The sequence below is a fragment of the Arvicola amphibius genome, chromosome 1 (genome assembly GCF_903992535.2).
Source record: "Arvicola amphibius chromosome 1, mArvAmp1.2, whole genome shotgun sequence".
NCBI lineage: Eukaryota > Metazoa > Chordata > Mammalia > Rodentia > Cricetidae > Arvicola > Arvicola amphibius.
The window spans coordinates 160271879-160288396 of record NC_052047.1 but is presented as its reverse complement, the minus strand read 5'-3'; the positions used below and the strand labels follow the sequence as shown (position 1 = coordinate 160288396).

General features: G+C 44.4%; 1 protein-coding gene across 1 annotated transcript in view; it reads right to left on the bottom strand.

Annotated features, from left to right (window-relative positions):
- Nucleotides 1-2294, bottom strand: part of Carnmt1 (carnosine N-methyltransferase 1) — a 30771-nt gene extending 28477 nt beyond the window's left edge. Inside the window, exon 1 of the mRNA XM_038347988.1 lies at nucleotides 2003-2294. Within this exon, the coding sequence (XP_038203916.1) occupies nucleotides 2003-2205 (203 nt within the window). The 5' untranslated portion in view covers nucleotides 2206-2294. The remainder of the gene's footprint in view (nucleotides 1-2002) is intronic.
- Nucleotides 2295-16518: the final 14224 nt, after the last annotated feature.

Here is a 16518-nt window from a genome sequence, read left to right as displayed (position 1 = left end):
GCATTTTACCAGAGCTGAAAGCAGTCTGATCCTACCACGCTGTATTTGGGGTAACATAGCTATTATGGAAACTATAAGCTAAGGCCCACTAGCTGTTTGGTCATTTTGTAGCCTCTTTCTAGAGCAGCCATCCAAGCTCCTTTGTTCACACAATGCTCATGTGTTCCACGCTGCACACCTGTAAAGACCTCATTGGTCAAATATAGAAACTTTTTGATGGCACTCTGATTTTCACCAATGTCTTCAAACACCAGATTTTTTGGTACACTCAGGAGCCAAAAGGCATTTCTTGCCCTGTAATCTTTAAGTCTTCTATTCACTGTAACATTTAGTGGTAAAACCAAGCCCTTCAAAATGTGCTAGGAGTCTAGACCAGGACTGGCTGTCAGACCTGACAGATGATGAAAAGACATCTATCTATCCACACTCTAACGTGGTACACTAGCAACAGGTGGTGGAGCACTTGATAGATGGCTACTGAGACCAGGCAACTTAATCCTAACTTTCAGTGAATTTACATCTGTCCAGATGTGAGTAGTGGTTACAGTATAGTATACAGTATACGCTTCAAGGCCAGACTGTCAAAAGACACTGAAAAAGCAACACAGTGCTTGCTCTACCCCTCACCTCTCAATGGCATTTTAAACTTGTTACTTATGTTACACTACTTTTCCAGAGATTTAGACTGTCTCACACAGACAGTACACACAAATAAAGAAAAACTTTAATGAAAATTCCCCCAACCCAATTCCACATTCAACTGTTAAAGAGAGAAGAAAGCACCGGGAACCATGCTACAACTAGAAAATGCACACAGCATCCTTTTCTACATGGCAACACTCAAGATGAGTCTCAGGTCAAAGGTCCTCTCCCCCCAGGCTAAGGGCCCACCCAATACCTAATAATAAGTACCAATTCTTGGCTCCAATATACTAAAAACTGAATACAAATGCCTAAGTTTAACCGAGTCTACTATGTGCCAAGGTGTTTCCCAAATTCTTCCTACCTGTCAATAGTAAACTGTCCTACTATCACAGAATAACCCCTTCCTTCTGAGTTTAATTAGTAAATTATTTCATCAAAATCTTTGATCTAAGAAACAGTCTGTCATGAGCCTAGAAGTGTAGCTAAGCAGTAATTGAGGTTTTGGATTCCATGCTCCTGCCACACCAGCTACAATGTAACCATCAGATCCTAAATAACTACTCAATTCAAACCAGTAACAAAGTACTGTAAGCACTGGCCAAAACTGGAGAGGGTTCTATGGGGGTGTCCTCTTTTTGCTACTATGTTTTATTCGTTAGAAATAGAGCTTCACCAACATTGCCAAGTGCCATGACATTAAAAATAAGTAAGGCTCAGTCCATGCCCTGAAGGGGGGGGGGGTCACAGCTGGGCAAATGAATTACATATATAAACAACTGTACTACTAGCACAAGGGTCCCATCTACAATGGTCTGACCCACAAACAGTCTTGTCCGTCTCTCTGGTTCCAACTACAGGCTCAGAATACAGCGACCAGGGGACTCTATCACTTACCAGAATAAATCTATTATCTTTGCCCCCAAATCCAGGCGCACGAAGACCCTTTCAGACCTGCACTTACACAGCCTGATTAGACTATCTGAACACCTATCTAGACGAAACGTTAAAGTTACGAAGTTGTATTACGAACGCGGAGCATACTTAAGGGTCCTGCAACCATGCCTAGCCCACGAAAGGAATTTCATTCTTACTCTCAGACTACAAGAACATAAAGCCGGCTCCGGTGCCTGCTGTCTTTCCCTTGCCAAGCTGCACATTTTGGAATTCCGGGATCACTTCTACCCTTCACCATCCGGTTTGAGCCACTCGGCGGCGCCGTTCACTTCTCTAGGAAAGTGCAGGCTCTTTCGGGCGGCGCCGGGGAAAAGTGGGAAAGCCAACCCCGGGGGGGCGCGCGCAGGTGACCCGCGAACCCGCCCGCCACGAGGCTGCCGGGCGGGCTGGGGGCGCGCCTTACCCGTAGTAGCGGAACGCGTTGATGACCTTCCAGAAGTGCTCGCGCTCCAGCCGCTCCTCGTCCTCGGAGGTGGGGCGCACGGGGGGCCCGGCAGGCGCGGCCGAGCCCAAACGCCCGGCGGAGAACTGCACCTCCAGCTCCTCGCCGCGCCCGCCGTCCTGGGCCGGCGGAGCCGCGGGCGGAGCGCGCCGCCGTCGCTGCATCGCCGCCGCGGCCCACGGTCTCAGCCGCCTGCGTTTTACCGTGCCCGACTGCGTGGTGGCGGACGGCCGGGCCTCCTCTAGACGGCGCCCGCCGCGGCCACGGCCCCCGCTCGCGGCGCGCCCCGCCCCCGCCGCCCTCAGGCCTCCATTCGCGCTGCGCTCCGCCAGGGTTTCGGGACTCGCGCACTCGGCGCGCACGCGCTGACAACGAGGCCAAGGCCGCGGCCGACCGCGCTCATTCGCTGCCGCCGGGCTTCCGCTGCGACGCGCTGACGTACAATGGTACAAGGACGCTTAGAGGGCGGGGCTTAGGGCCAGGTGGAGGTGGAGCTCCTCGGTGGGGGCGGGGCTTGAGCAGCCGGCACCTGTGAGAGCAGAGTGGGCGGGGCCACGAGCCTGACTGGCTGGCTGGGATAGTGCGGGCTAGAAGAGAAAGGAAAAGTGTGTTTCAATAACTTTAGAAACTCAAAAAGGGAAGGTCAGACGTTCCCCTTTTAAACTCATTTTTTTAGTGGAGTCCCTTTAAGCACCCAAGGAGCTGGGAGGCACGATAGGTCGTTAGCGTCCCCTTGCACACTGTAACCCCACCCTGGTACAGAGGCGACCTTCTGTAATCCCAGCTACAGTGGAAACCGAAGCAACCTGTGTAGCACTATAATATAACAAGATCCCGCCTCAAAACACAAAAGTACATACAAAAAGCCTTTACCGCTATTTGATGGCAGAAGATGTTTATGGAAACCATGACAGTCCGGGATCCTGCAGTTGGCCCTTGGCCATTCTGGGTCTGACTGCTTCCTCTTTTTTTCTTAACTTTCCTTTGTTTACTTTCTGCTTCATTTCTTCTCTGGACTCAGTACTAACACAGCTGCACCTACCTGCACTTAATGTTATTCTAGACAATAACTCTTTCTGATGAATTAGGTACACCACCTAACAAATCAGTTTTACAAAATAATAGTAAAACGTAAAGACTTTATTCAGAAGTTAAGCACACTCAACACAAACACAATCACAAACTTTGTTGAAAAGATAGGATATTGAAAATGAACTAGCTTTGTAGTTTTATGATTTAAGTTAATTGAAACAAAAGCAATGCTAAATAAGCTTTATTTGTATGCTAAACTTAGATTTTACATGAGAATTCTCTAAACTTTTAGTGAATCTTTTTTTTTTTATTTGATTTTTCAAGACAGCGTTTCTTTGGCTGTTCTGGAATTCGCTTTGTAGACCAGGCTGGCCTCGAACTCATAGAGATCTGCCTGCCTCTGCATCCCAAGTGCTGGGTTTAAACGTGTGTGTCACCACTGCAGGGCGAGTACCTTATTTTTTAATTTTTTTAAATTTATATATCTGTGGAGTGGGGGTAATGCTGCATGTGCGCGAGTGCTTACAGAGGCCAGAAGAAGCCTTCCGACTGCCCTGGAGTTCAAGTTACAAGCAAATGTGGTTTGGAACCACATGGGAACCTCACACTACCACCTACGGGAAAACAATTAAGCATTATCAACTGCTGAGTCATCTCTCCAACCCCCTAGTTTTTAAATGGAAACATTACCTCTATTAATACTTTAGGATTACCAGAGACAATTTTATAAAAATAGGGAGAACAAATTCCCAAACAATGAAGTATAAAATTTCAGCACATGAGCTAATACCCTTCACAGGCATCCTCTCCTTTTGCACTGTCTCCAAGACTTTTAACCCTTCCCTGGGGCAGCCATGTTATCTTGGGCTTCAGAAAACTCTTCTGCCTGCACTCACCCACATACAAAGGCATGTTGGCGTACACCATAGCAAACCTGTGATCTAGGTCAGTCTGAGTCTCAACAATGTCTATGATCTTGCCCAGAATGCACACAGCTCACCGTCTCTTCTCTAGGTCTCTACTAGGTCACAGTCATACGTAGCCGGAGGAGAGTGGAGTGAGGGTAGGGTCCTGGGTTGGTCTGGAATTTTGTTGGATAAATATTTAGGGCTCCATCAAATCTGAGGAAAGCAGTATTGGAAACAGCATTGGATGACAAGGTGGTTTAAGTCAGTGTAGGTTGGGTCCTGGTTATGATGATTTCTCTGGCAGATGTAGCTGGACGTTCCTGTCCCTCTTGGTCCTACAGTTGTTCAGTTCCAAAGAAAACACAGAGACTTATATTAATTATAAACTGTTTAGTCTATTAACTCAGACTTATTACTAACTAGCTCTTTCAACTTAAATTAACCCATAATTCTTATCTATGTTTAGCACAGGGCTGGGTACCTTTTCTCAGTGCAGCATTTTCAACTTGCTTCTTGTGAATCTGGGTTATGACTACAGACTGAGCCTTTCCTCTTCTCAGAATTCTCCTAGTCTGGTTTCCCCACCTGTACTTCCTGCCTGGCATCTGGCCAACCAGCACTTTATTAAACCAATACAAGTGACAAAACTTTACAGAGTACAAGAGCATCGTCCCGCAGCAGACAGATGTCATAGATCTCATATTGCCATGAAGGCAAATGCAGAGTGCTCTAGGAAAGAGAGGTGGTGACCAATGGAAAACTGCATTGCCAAAATCAGGGAAGTCATTCCATCAGCAGGGACATAAACCAGAAGCAGTGTTATGGTGTAGGAGGGTCTTCTTTTTATATGTTGCTTTCATTGGTTGAATAAAGAAAACTACCTTGGCCTTTTGATAGGGCAGCCCTTAGGTGGGCAGAGTAGACAGAACAGAATGCTGGGAAGAAGGGAAGTGTGGCAGACACCATGCTTCTCCTGCCCGAGACAGACACTGGTTAGACTCATCCCGGGTAAGCCACAGTCAAGTGGCGATACAGATTATTAGAAATGGGTGGAATCAAGATGTAAGAATTAGTCAAGAAGAGGCTAGATATATAGCCGGGCAGTGGGACGCAGCCCACACCTCCTCATTACTACAGTGTTTCTAACCAAGTCTTCAGAAAAGAGGAACAAGTCCGGAAGACTCGTGAGCTGGTCAGTCATCTTCTAAATTCAGTCCACAATGAAGTCAATGATCTCCTTGTCTATGTGTACAGTCACGGGCACTATCTTCCTTGACTGTGATGAGCTACTCAGGGTGGAAAAACTGGAAATAGGTATTAGTATGAACTTCATCAGTTATTGTGAGTTTCAGGTCTACAAACACTGCCCTGAACACATGCTTGCCAATGCCTAACTCCCCAAATTAGGTGAATAAGGACTCATCAGTAATGGTTCTGTCACTTGTGATCTTGCCATTAGGCTGGATACTGTGTCCTATGCAGTAGGGCTCCCAGCAGGCATTGCCCATCTGGACACATAGTGGTCTGGTCAGCTGAGATACAGATGCACTCAAAATCTGAGCCTTATAGCATTCCATGGCAACAGAGGAAACTGGGGAATAGTTTCAGTATAGTGTGTGTGTGTGTGTGTGTGTGTGAGAGAGAGAGAGAGAGAGAGAGAGAGAGAGAGAGAGAGAGAGAGAGAGAGACGGGGTGTCTTACTACGTTGTTGTGGCTGGCCAGGAAGTTGGTATGTAGTCCTGACTGTCCTAAAACCTAGAGATCCCACGGGGTGGTGTGGTTGCATGCCTTTAATCCCAGTCCTCGGGAGGCAGAGGCAGGCAGATCTCTGTGAGTTCATAGCCATCTTAGTCTGCAGAGCTAGTTCCATGACAGCCAATGATGCACAAAGAAAACAAAAACCCTCAAAGATCCACCTGCTTTTGCCTCCTAAGTGCCACGATTAAAGACCTGAACCACCACACCCTGCCTTCAGTGTATTTCTTAAGAATAACACACTAACATGCAGCTCAAATTTCTAATATAACGAATGCAAACGAGTACGAATATGTCTTCATCCTAGTCACCTGCATTCTTTCTCCAGACACAATCCACCAATTCCTTGCTTGTTCTTCCAGATTTCTATGCAATTCCCATTTTTCTTCAACTCTGGTATTTGGAAAGTATGTGCAAGTCCTTACACTATTAGCCATTCTAACTCTGCTTACACCACACACACACACACACACACACCACACAAATAACAAATATCATAATATTGACATAGGCCAGAACGGCCTAATTGACACAGTACCGAATATCATGGGTAAAGACAATCACTTATCTAGTATTCTACATCCTGGAAAATATCGTAAACAGTTTGAAATTCTTTATGTAAAGGATGACTACCCTCTGTTAAAACACGGTGTTTAAGGATCTGTTACAAAAGTGCTTGAGTGTAAACATGGCAATGATTTGCACATAAGAAAACATAACAATCTGCATGGGGCCATACCAGCAAGTGATGTAGGTGTGTCTTCTATCTATCTGATGATTTCATTGGTTAATTAATAAAGAAACTGCTTGACCTGATAGGTCAGAACATAGGTGGGTGGAGTAGACAGAACAGGATGCTGGGAATAAGGCAGATGCCTCAAGCAGTTGCCATGACTCTCCTCTCTGAGATGGATGCAGGCTAAAATCTTCCTGGTAAGCCACCCCTTGTGGTTCTACACAGATTATTAGAAATGGGTTAATCAAGAAGTGAGAGATAGCCAGTAAGAGGCTAGAGCTAATGGGCCAAGCAGTGTTTAAAAGAATACAATTTGTGTGTTGTTATTTCGGGGCATAAGCTAGCCAGGTGGCCAGGAGCCAGGCAGGAATGCAGCTCGCAGCTCCACACTACAAGCAAGTTCCTGGCCCTGTCCTACCCACCCGAGATACATGCCTACATTTTCAGTCCTCCTTATGACTCTGACTGTGCTTATATTAGAATATGATGTAAGCTATTATAATAATGTATCATTTACATCTTTTCAAACAGTTTCCTCCTATTTTATTACTTCAGTTTTGTGAAGGAGGTGTCACAGATTCAGATGAATCAATTTTCCTGCCTGGGACACATAAGCCTTAAGTCAGAGATTCTTCTCTTATTCCCTTTCTTTCTGTCTTTTTCATTAATGTGTTGATTGTTTTCTGTTTTTTACACTTTTGAGCTAAAGTTCACTAGGAGCTATTGGAAGTAAGGTTTCTCCTTTCATGTAGTCACTACATTCTAGAGCATGTTTGGAAAGTTACTTCACTTGAATTATTTGTAGAGTGCACACAGTATCTTTTTTACAGTGTCCCTGGGATAGATGAATGAGATAGATTGAGACATGCTTGACCTGTCATCTCAATAAATGTTTCTTCTCACCTCTTCTCGGAGCCTTTAGAATACATTTCCAACTTTCTTTAAAAATACTTTCCTTGGGGGCTGGAGAGATAGCTCAGTGGTTAAGAGCACTGCCTGCTCTTCCAAAGGTCCTGAGTTCAATTCCCAGCAACCACATGGTGGCTCACAACCATCTGTAATGAGATCTGGTGCACTCTTCTGGCCTGCAGACATACACACAGACAGAATATTGTATACATAATAAATAAATATTTAAAAAAAATACTTTCCTTTCCAGTTAAATCAACTGGACTTACTTCAGGATACTGAGCTCCCAGCAGTCTCATGATTCATAAGAACCATGGGTAAGGGCTGGAGAGATGATTCAATGGTTAAGAGCATTTTCTGCTCTTGCTGAAGACCAGAGTTCAGTTCCTAGAACGTGCAAGGTGGCTTACAACAAGATGAATTTTTTTTTTTACTTAAGACTTCCTTGATCTAACTTGCTTGCAATGATTTTTCCCTATGGACATCATCCCAAAACACAAAAACCAACCATAGGGATTGAAGGCTATGGAATGTTTTCATCAGAAGGTCAAGTCCAGGAATAGCCAAAAACCAAAAAGCACAGTTATACTCTCTTCAGTTATTCTACAGAGCTCTTAAGGAAGCATTTAAAGAGCCTTCATTTGTCTGTTGTTGATGAGAATGTGGAGTGACAGGCCTACCTGTGCGTTGTGCGTGACAGTTTCCAAATCCTGCATCTACCGAGAGAGAAAGCTTGTGTGTGTTACTTACACGATTCATTATGTACAGATGGGCAGCAAGGGTCAGTGGAAGCCTGGAATTCATTGTGAGTTGGTCCTGACAAGGTTCAGGAGGGCTGCCCAGGGAGGCTGGAGTCTCATCTGTGCATGTGTCGTCTACATCACAGCTGAGGGCCACGGAAAGAAGACCACCCTGGCCTTTATATCCCACACCATATTGACACACGGGGCAAAACTACTGAAGAGCATCTTGTTTCTAGGGAACAGGAACAGAGATGAGACTTATTTCAGGATGTTGAATTCCCAGCAGTCTCATTATCCATAGACCCACAGGTAAGGATTGGAGAGATGGCTCAGTGGTTAAGAGCATTTTCTGCTCTTGCTGAGGACCTGAATTTAGTTCCTAGAGCACCCATGGTGGCTTACAACTGTCTATAACCTCAGCCACAGCGAATCCAACGCCGTCTTCTGATCTCTTCTGACAAATACATGCTCAGGCACATACACATGAAATATATTTTTTTTTAGAAAAGAAATACAAGTGAGAAAGGAGTGGGATCTAGGTCCAAGGAAATATGGAGAGCTGTTCAGCCAAGGCTCTAGTAATTTCTTACAAAACCAAACACACACTTACCATGCAGCCCAGTATTCATGTGTGTAGATGCTCCTCCTAGAGAATGAAAACACACGTGTACGCAAAGGCAAGAATAAGGGCAGTAGAGTATGCCATATCTATTTAAACCTGTATGCAACAAATCTAAAGCCAGGAACCAAAAAAAAAAAAAAACCCCACAAATATTATTCAGGAGATAAAGGGAAACGTAACAGGTAAAGCTCAAAGAAACTATTTTGAGGTTTTTTTTTTCAAGACAATTTGCAGTAAACATACTACATGCTGGAGATTATGATGTGTTGGAATTTCCCTTTGAGAGATAGCCTAGACCATTGTTTTGTTTTTTTTTTCTTTTTTTTCATTCATTCTTAAATTGTTACATACTGTGTGTTGTATTTATGGTTTTTGAGTGATAAAGCGGCACAGTTGGTGAACATATTAAGAATCATCCATGGCTGTGAGTATGAAGGACAAAGAGCAGGGGCTACAGCTACAACAGGCAGCTCAGGTGTCCCTTAAGGCGGACTCCATGTCTGGTTTTTGACTTGTAGCTAACTGGGTTCGCAACTAGTTCTTTATTTTAGACGTGGGCTCTAGGTTGAAGATGTCATAATTTGGCTTTAAAATAATGAGAATACACTGTGTGACTGGGGATAGGTGTCCAGGAAATGATCATATGGACCTTAAGTAGATCGTTATAGTCTTAGAAGACGCCAGTACCTGTTAGCATTCAGACTCCAACTGTGTACACATGAAACGTGGTCTCAAAACAAACTGAAACAAAGGAAGGCACGTGCGTCTAATCTTGGGAATTAGAACTGAAGGATATGGGTGCCAATTATGTGTGCACAGGGTGGAAAAGCAGGAAGACAGGAAGGCACACAGTCGGTGGGGGGGGAAGGGGGGGCAGCAGCAGGTAGTGTCATCTTCCTGCTCTCTTTCCTTTCCCTGGTCTTAGATCAGACAGGCAGTGTAAGCATTCAGACATTTACACTATGTTGCTCTCAGGGGCCTACCAGGACCCAGCAGCAGCAGCCAGGAAGTGATGTCACTCCATAGCTACTGCAGCCACCAAGTAGAGCATTCTCCCCATACACATGCACTACACCTCTTTATAAAAGGCAAACCCTTCCTGCCCTTCTCTCTCTTTCCTTCCGCTCTAGCTCACAGGCTGCCCAGCGCCTCCCCCCCATAAACCTCCCGCGAGAGCTCTGTTGTATGGTGTGACTTTGTGCTGCCCCTTGGCTCCAACCACCAAGGTTGCTTTCCCGCCACTAAACTAGGACAGGCAGATTCTTCTTCGTTTTAAGACACTGGAGATCCAACGTTCTAATCTGAAAACCAGGATTCCTGTGGCCGAAGGAGGCACAGATGGAAATCATGAGGCCTTTTGTGTCCCAGAAATAAATCAGCCATTCCCTGTAGGGTTGGACCCCCTCACTGTTTTCCCAGCTGAGCGACAGAGATCTACAAAGAATTTTCTGAGCCAAACCTTACCTCAGTGCCTCAAGATATTGATATGAAATGTGATTTGGCTGCTGATGGGAGTATTGTAAATCTATTTCTCATCTGGTGGTAACGGCCAAGCGTCTTTCTTTTTCTCTCTCCTCCCTTCTCTTGGCACTAAACCAATACACACGATTAGCATTTGTCACTAATTTGTATTTGTTTTCTTTTGCTTTTCTCATCCACACTTTCAAATAATTCCAGACTGAGAAAAGTTGAAAGAGTACATAGCACAGAGTTTTTCTGACTTTTCACACAGCACCTTCTTTGTGTGTTTGGCTTACAGTTCCAGGAGGGTACAGTTCATCATGGCAGCAGAAGCAGGAGGCAGTTGGTAAAACTGAATGGAAGTCAGAAAGCAGAGATGAACAGGAAGGGGAGTGCGGCTATAAACCTTAAAGGCCCACCTCCAATGTTCTACTTCCTCTAGCAAGGCCCCACGTATGGGTTCCTCAATCTTCCAAAACAGCATCGCCATCTGGGGACCCAGTTTTCAAACACAGGAACTTTATAGAAGACATTTCACATTCAAATCACATTTTGCCCCTGGGCCCTATGGCTTCATGGCTATCTCATAATGCAGAATGAACTATTCCAATTTCCAATGTCCCCGCAATCTTTAACAGCCCCAACACTATTCAAAAGTCTAAAGCCTCCTCTGAGAGTCAACAATTTCTTAATTGTGATCCCTTATAGAAATCAAGAAGCACATTACATCCTTCTAACATGCAACGACGGTTTTCATGACAGTTTTCACTCAGTACCCCCTAACGCTAGCACACGATCAGAGCACAATGATCAAAAGAAGAAACTAGTACCACAGAACTAAGCTACAAAGCTTACTTCCGGTCAAGCTATTCTCCCATTAGTGTTCTGGTGTTCCAGAATCCAGCCCCGGTTCAGCACTGGATATAGACATCTCTCTGGCATCCTCCAGTTAGAGACAGGTCCTCAGCCTTTCTTTTTCCTTCTTGGCTATGACACTCTGGAAGAGGACTAGCTGTTTCATGGGATGACTTGTGGTTTGAGTTTATCTGAGGTCTTCTCATGATGAGACTGAAAGTGTTCATTTTCAGCAGCTGCTGAAAATGTCACAGAAGGGACAACCTTCCGGGTGAATACAGGAGACAGTGTGGTGCCAGCAATGGCCGGCTTCCCACCAAGCAAGAAGCACCAAGTTCCTACAATTTAATAACAAATATCTTGCAGTTAAGACTGACTTGGCAGAAGATTATCATTGGAACTATTTGTTAAGAGGCTGTTGATATTAATTAGGCAAGGGATGACATGAACGAGGGTTACCTGGACAAAGGCTGGAGGACAGGGGTGAAAGTTGGAGTACCATGAGACTTCTGGGTGAAAATTAAAGGAGTTGGGGGAGATTTGAAAAGTCCAAGAAGAAGAATATAAAAATGTAGGATTCAGAAATAAGAGTGTAAAAATAAAGAAATATAAAGCTGTAAGCCTAGGAGAATGAGAGCAGACTGTCAGCAGCTTTCTCAGCAGCTTAAGGATTAGCTCTTACCAGTGTGTTACTTTGCTTTACAACCCATAGCTCAGCCAGCAAGGCTGAAGTGGCCCTCTGCAAGCTGAGAGACCCTCTGCAAGCTGAGGGGCAGCTTTTAGATAACCCCAGCCACTCATGACCAGCAGCTAATGTGAGCTGAGTTAACGTTGAAGTGATGAGATGTACCTGACTTTTTGGTTGTGCATTATTCCATACCCTCCTCTGCTACTTAAAACTGACAGTATCAGGGGAGTGCAGAGCTTTGGTAAACACCATTAGGAAGTGTCAGAGAGAGACAATGGGCTAAATACAAACACTATTTTAACTGAAAAACCCTGTTAATGGAAATTGTGAAAAAGACAATTTGTATCTGAGTTTTACCTTGGGATTGTAAAAATTCTTTTGTTCTTGCTTAATTCTTGCTTCTTGCTATAGAAAGGGGAGTTCGGAAACAGTCCGATTGCCACACCTATACAAATCCATCTCTGGCTGTGGTCTCAGTTAGCTGAGCTGATAAGCTTTTTTTTTTTTTTTTTTTTTTTTGGTTTTTTCGAGACAGGGTTTCTCTGTGGCTTTGGAGCCTGTCCTGGAACTAGCTCTTGTAGACCAGGCTGGTCTCGAACTCACAGAGATCCGCCTGCCTCTGCCTCCCGAGTGCTGGGATTAAAGGCGTGCGCCACCACCGCCCGGCTTGATAAGCTTTTTTTTGTGTGTGTGTGTGTGCCATGGAGATTTTTCTTTCTTTTTTTTTTTTCTGGGATAAAGTTTACCTCTGGTTTAATAGACTTTGGTGGTCTGCCCCCCATTTTTGCATGATCCGTGTGGACCCAAAAGGTTCTGTGTGTGAGGAGACAGAGGAACTGGTGAGAATTACTAGGGTATTGGGATATTAACTAATTGATTCCTTGACCAATTGGCAGTAAGGATCTCTGCAAAAAGATTAAAAACCACTACTGGTTTGCTACAGTGCCTCTGCTCTTTTCATTTTCATGAAGCTGCCTGCCTGTTCATGAAACAGATAAGAAAGAGAGGCAGGAAAAAGTTGCACTGCCTTCTGCCAACTCAAATAGCTTTGGTTTTGGACACTCAGGGTCCTTGCACCCCGGGTGTGGGCTGAGGAGGATCAGACAGAAGCTAAGCATGGCACCGTCACCCTTGCTTCTTCTGCACGAAAAGGAACCTTCACAGACATTTGAAAAATGCTGTTGAATGGTTCTTGAAAGAATTATGGCCGAGTCATCAGCTAGGGAGATTGGCAGTAGAGCATGGAGGGAGTAGTAAATTGTTCCATGGCCAATAAGACGTCCACACCGAACACCTCCATCTGTCATAATGCGGGACAATAAAGCCAAGATGGAAACTGAAAGCAAGGTCATCATTCTTGGCTGTCTCATTCTTGGAGAGGTAGAAGGGACACAGACTTGTTTCCTAACGAGGAAGCAGTCTGACTTAGTTTCTATCCCTGAAAGCCGGTCTTGACCCTCATAATGAATTAATGAATTGTGGCATATAATTACATGGTAAATCTCTACAATCCCAACTGAAGCAGAGGTTTGCAGCTGACACTATACTATTATCAACTATGGGGCTTTTGAACTATATTGATGACCAAGACCCATTCCCAGTAATTTGAATACTGTTTTTTAAATTCTCCAGAATTTCTTTGGCTGAGGGAGGCAGGAACTCAAAGCAGCCTCAGCCAGCAATCTGGAGTAGGTCCTGTTGTTAGTTTGCTGCGTGGCAATTACCCAAAGCTTACCCACCAAACCTAGTCAGCTGGGTGGAGTGGGCAGGGATTTTAGGAGTGGCCATGTTGTTGATTCTACTTCAGGGTCTCTGACATCATATGGGCTTCCGATTTAAAGTTTTGATTAGGACTGGAAGGCCCATTGGCAAGATGGCTCGGCCTTCTAGGTGATGAACTGGCACTGGCACTTTGACAAGCCGGTGGTCCTGCTACTTTGCCACACAGCCTTTTGTGCAGGATAGAGCAAATGATTTTTTTTTTTCCAGAATGAGTAGTCCAAGAGAACAAGGCGGAAGCAGCCTGATAGAACGATGTGACTGGGTTAAGATTCCCTTGAGTGGTGGGAGGGAGAGAATGCAATAGAACTCACAGGTCAAATAATCCCTTAAAAGGCTGAGGACCACTCTCACATCACCTTATGTCCCAGAGGAATACACGGTTCACCCCACCATTCAGATTTTACAGAATGAAACAGATTAAAATGAGTATAAAGAGAAGCTTTGAAGGGGGAAGAATCATAATTAAAAAACCCCAAGGGTTAAGAGTGACTCACCTCTAACCATAGTGACAGGCTTAGATCTGTCTAATAAACTTTTAACGGCTTTAACATTTGCTGGGACTCTTATTAGACGTTCCCAGATGATTTCATAGCATGCTATTTGATCGTGAGAACAGTTTTAGGTCTGTAGGATGGAGTCAAGAGGGTTGGGATTGAAAGATGGGTCTAATAATAGCAAGCACACCCCAGGGGCCAGGCATTTGATGACACTTTATATCAACCCGTAATCAGTTTCGTCCGGCACAGTAGGATAATTTCAATCTTGCGCTAAGCTCAGTTTCTTTAGGCTTAGGGAGGTAAACAACACAGACGTTCTCAAGTTCCAAAGTTAAATGCAATTTCTACTCACTTTCTATACGCATTTCATTGAAAACAATTTCCAGGCAGTGTACATTATCCCTACTAATGGCTCCAGCTGGCTAGTTAATCTTCTAACTTCTGGTTTCAGCTGGAAGCAAAACATGGTTTTCAATTGCAGCAAGTAAACATTACTTCTCCAGGTGGTCTGTGATTTACTGTAAACACTAACAATAATCTGAGCTAATCCTATATAAATGTTAACTTTACTTTCAGGTGGCTTCTGTGGGTATTATGACATAAGCACAGAATATTAAAGAAGTGTGAAGGTGTCTCTGAGATCGTCTTAGATTTTAACTCTGAAATTTTTAATAGTGTACGAAATGGGTGGCGAAGGACGGAGCTGGTGTAACTGAAAGGTGGGCTCAGGAAGCCGGTGTCTTAGTCACTGTTCTGTCGCTGTGAAGAGACCATGACCAAGGGAACTTCTGAGAGAAAGCATTTAATTGGGGGCTTGACTACAATTTCAGAGACTTAGTCCATTAATATCATGGCAGAGAGCATGGGAGCAGGCATGCCTGGCACTGGAGTGGTTGCTGAGAGCTACTCTATCCTGGTCTGGAGGTGGGGGTGGGGAGAAAGAGAGAGTAGGTGGGGGAGAGAGACTGGGCCTTTCTGGGGCCTTTGAAACCTCAAAGCCCACCCCCAGCGACACATTTCCTCCAACAAGGCCACACCAGGTAATCCTACTAACCCTTCCATACACTCCCTGGTGACTAAGCATTCAAATGTATGAACGTATCAGGACCATTCTTAGTTAAACCACCACCCTGGGTCACAGAGTCTGGGGACTGGCTTGGCTTCTTAAGACAGGATAGCACAGTGGTTCAGAATGTCACTACTTGAACCATAAAAGCTGGGTCCCCAATCTGTCTCCCATGAGTGCCGGAAGCATGACTCTGGGTAGTTACTGTACCATCTACAGTCTCATAATTATATGGTCGTTTAAATATTAAATAATGTATGTTACCTCTCATATCATTAAAATATGACTTGTCGAATATAAAGCAAACATGTCTTGAAGATTTATTTAAGAAATTAACAAGCTGGCAAGATAGTAAGGCTGGCTCAAAGAAAGTTATAGACAGTATTTGTGGAGTCTGTAAGAAAGTACCAGAATAACATCGTTTTGATATAAATCTGGTCCCTATATAGAACAATAAACTGAAGCTTGTAGGGTTATTGTCTCTGTCACAAAAATGATTTGCATCTCTGCCAGCCAGATTTATTTTGTTTCACTATCAGCCGTTCTCAACTGGGGAATGGTTTTGTCCCCAGGGGACACTGGCAACAGCAAGTGTGTTAGAGTTACCACTCAGGGTGGGGTTGGGAGTGCACAAGAAGACAGATGGCTCTAAGTCTCTCTTCAGTGGGTACAACACCACCCATAGAAGACCTCTCTAGACCCAAGTGCCAGTGGGGCTGGGGAGAGAAAACCTGGTGAAATCTCTATAGGTTAACATCTACACTTACAAGAGCTAAACTAGTCTACTCAGGAAAGGCTTTAGAGGACAGTTCCTTTTTCCTTGTTTCTGGGGTAGGAAGGGTATTACTCCATAGTCCAGGCTTGCCTGGAACTGGCAATTCTGCATCAGACTTCTAAATGCTGGGATTATAGGCACTGCCAACAGCCAAAATGATATTTTGTTTGCTTGTTTTTTATTTTTATTTTTTGTTGTTGAATTTCATTTCTGAGAGTTTTACCCCAAGCTGACCTCAAACTCAGGCTGGCCTTGAACACCTGACCTTACCCTGACCTTCAGTGTGGCTTCCTGGCAGCCCCTTCAGGCAGCACATTTGCTCAATAAAGGCTATCATTGCCAATTTTCAGGTTCTGCGTAGGTGTCTGTATGCTTGTGCGACAAAGAAAACCCTCAGCAGGTTTGACTCTGTGAAGAACACTGAAACAGCATCTCTGTGATTTTCCTGTCAGATGATTTCTTCATGGTCACTTTGAAGTGTTAAGAAAACCCATGTAATTGTCAAACTAGTGCAGGGTAGGTTGTATTTAAAAAGGCAAGCCATATTTTAAAATGCTAGACTCAAAAACCCTGGACTCTCTTTTTCCCCCAAGAGACTGTCCTGTAATATGGAGAGCATCCAAGAGGTAAAAAGAAAACCCACTAGAT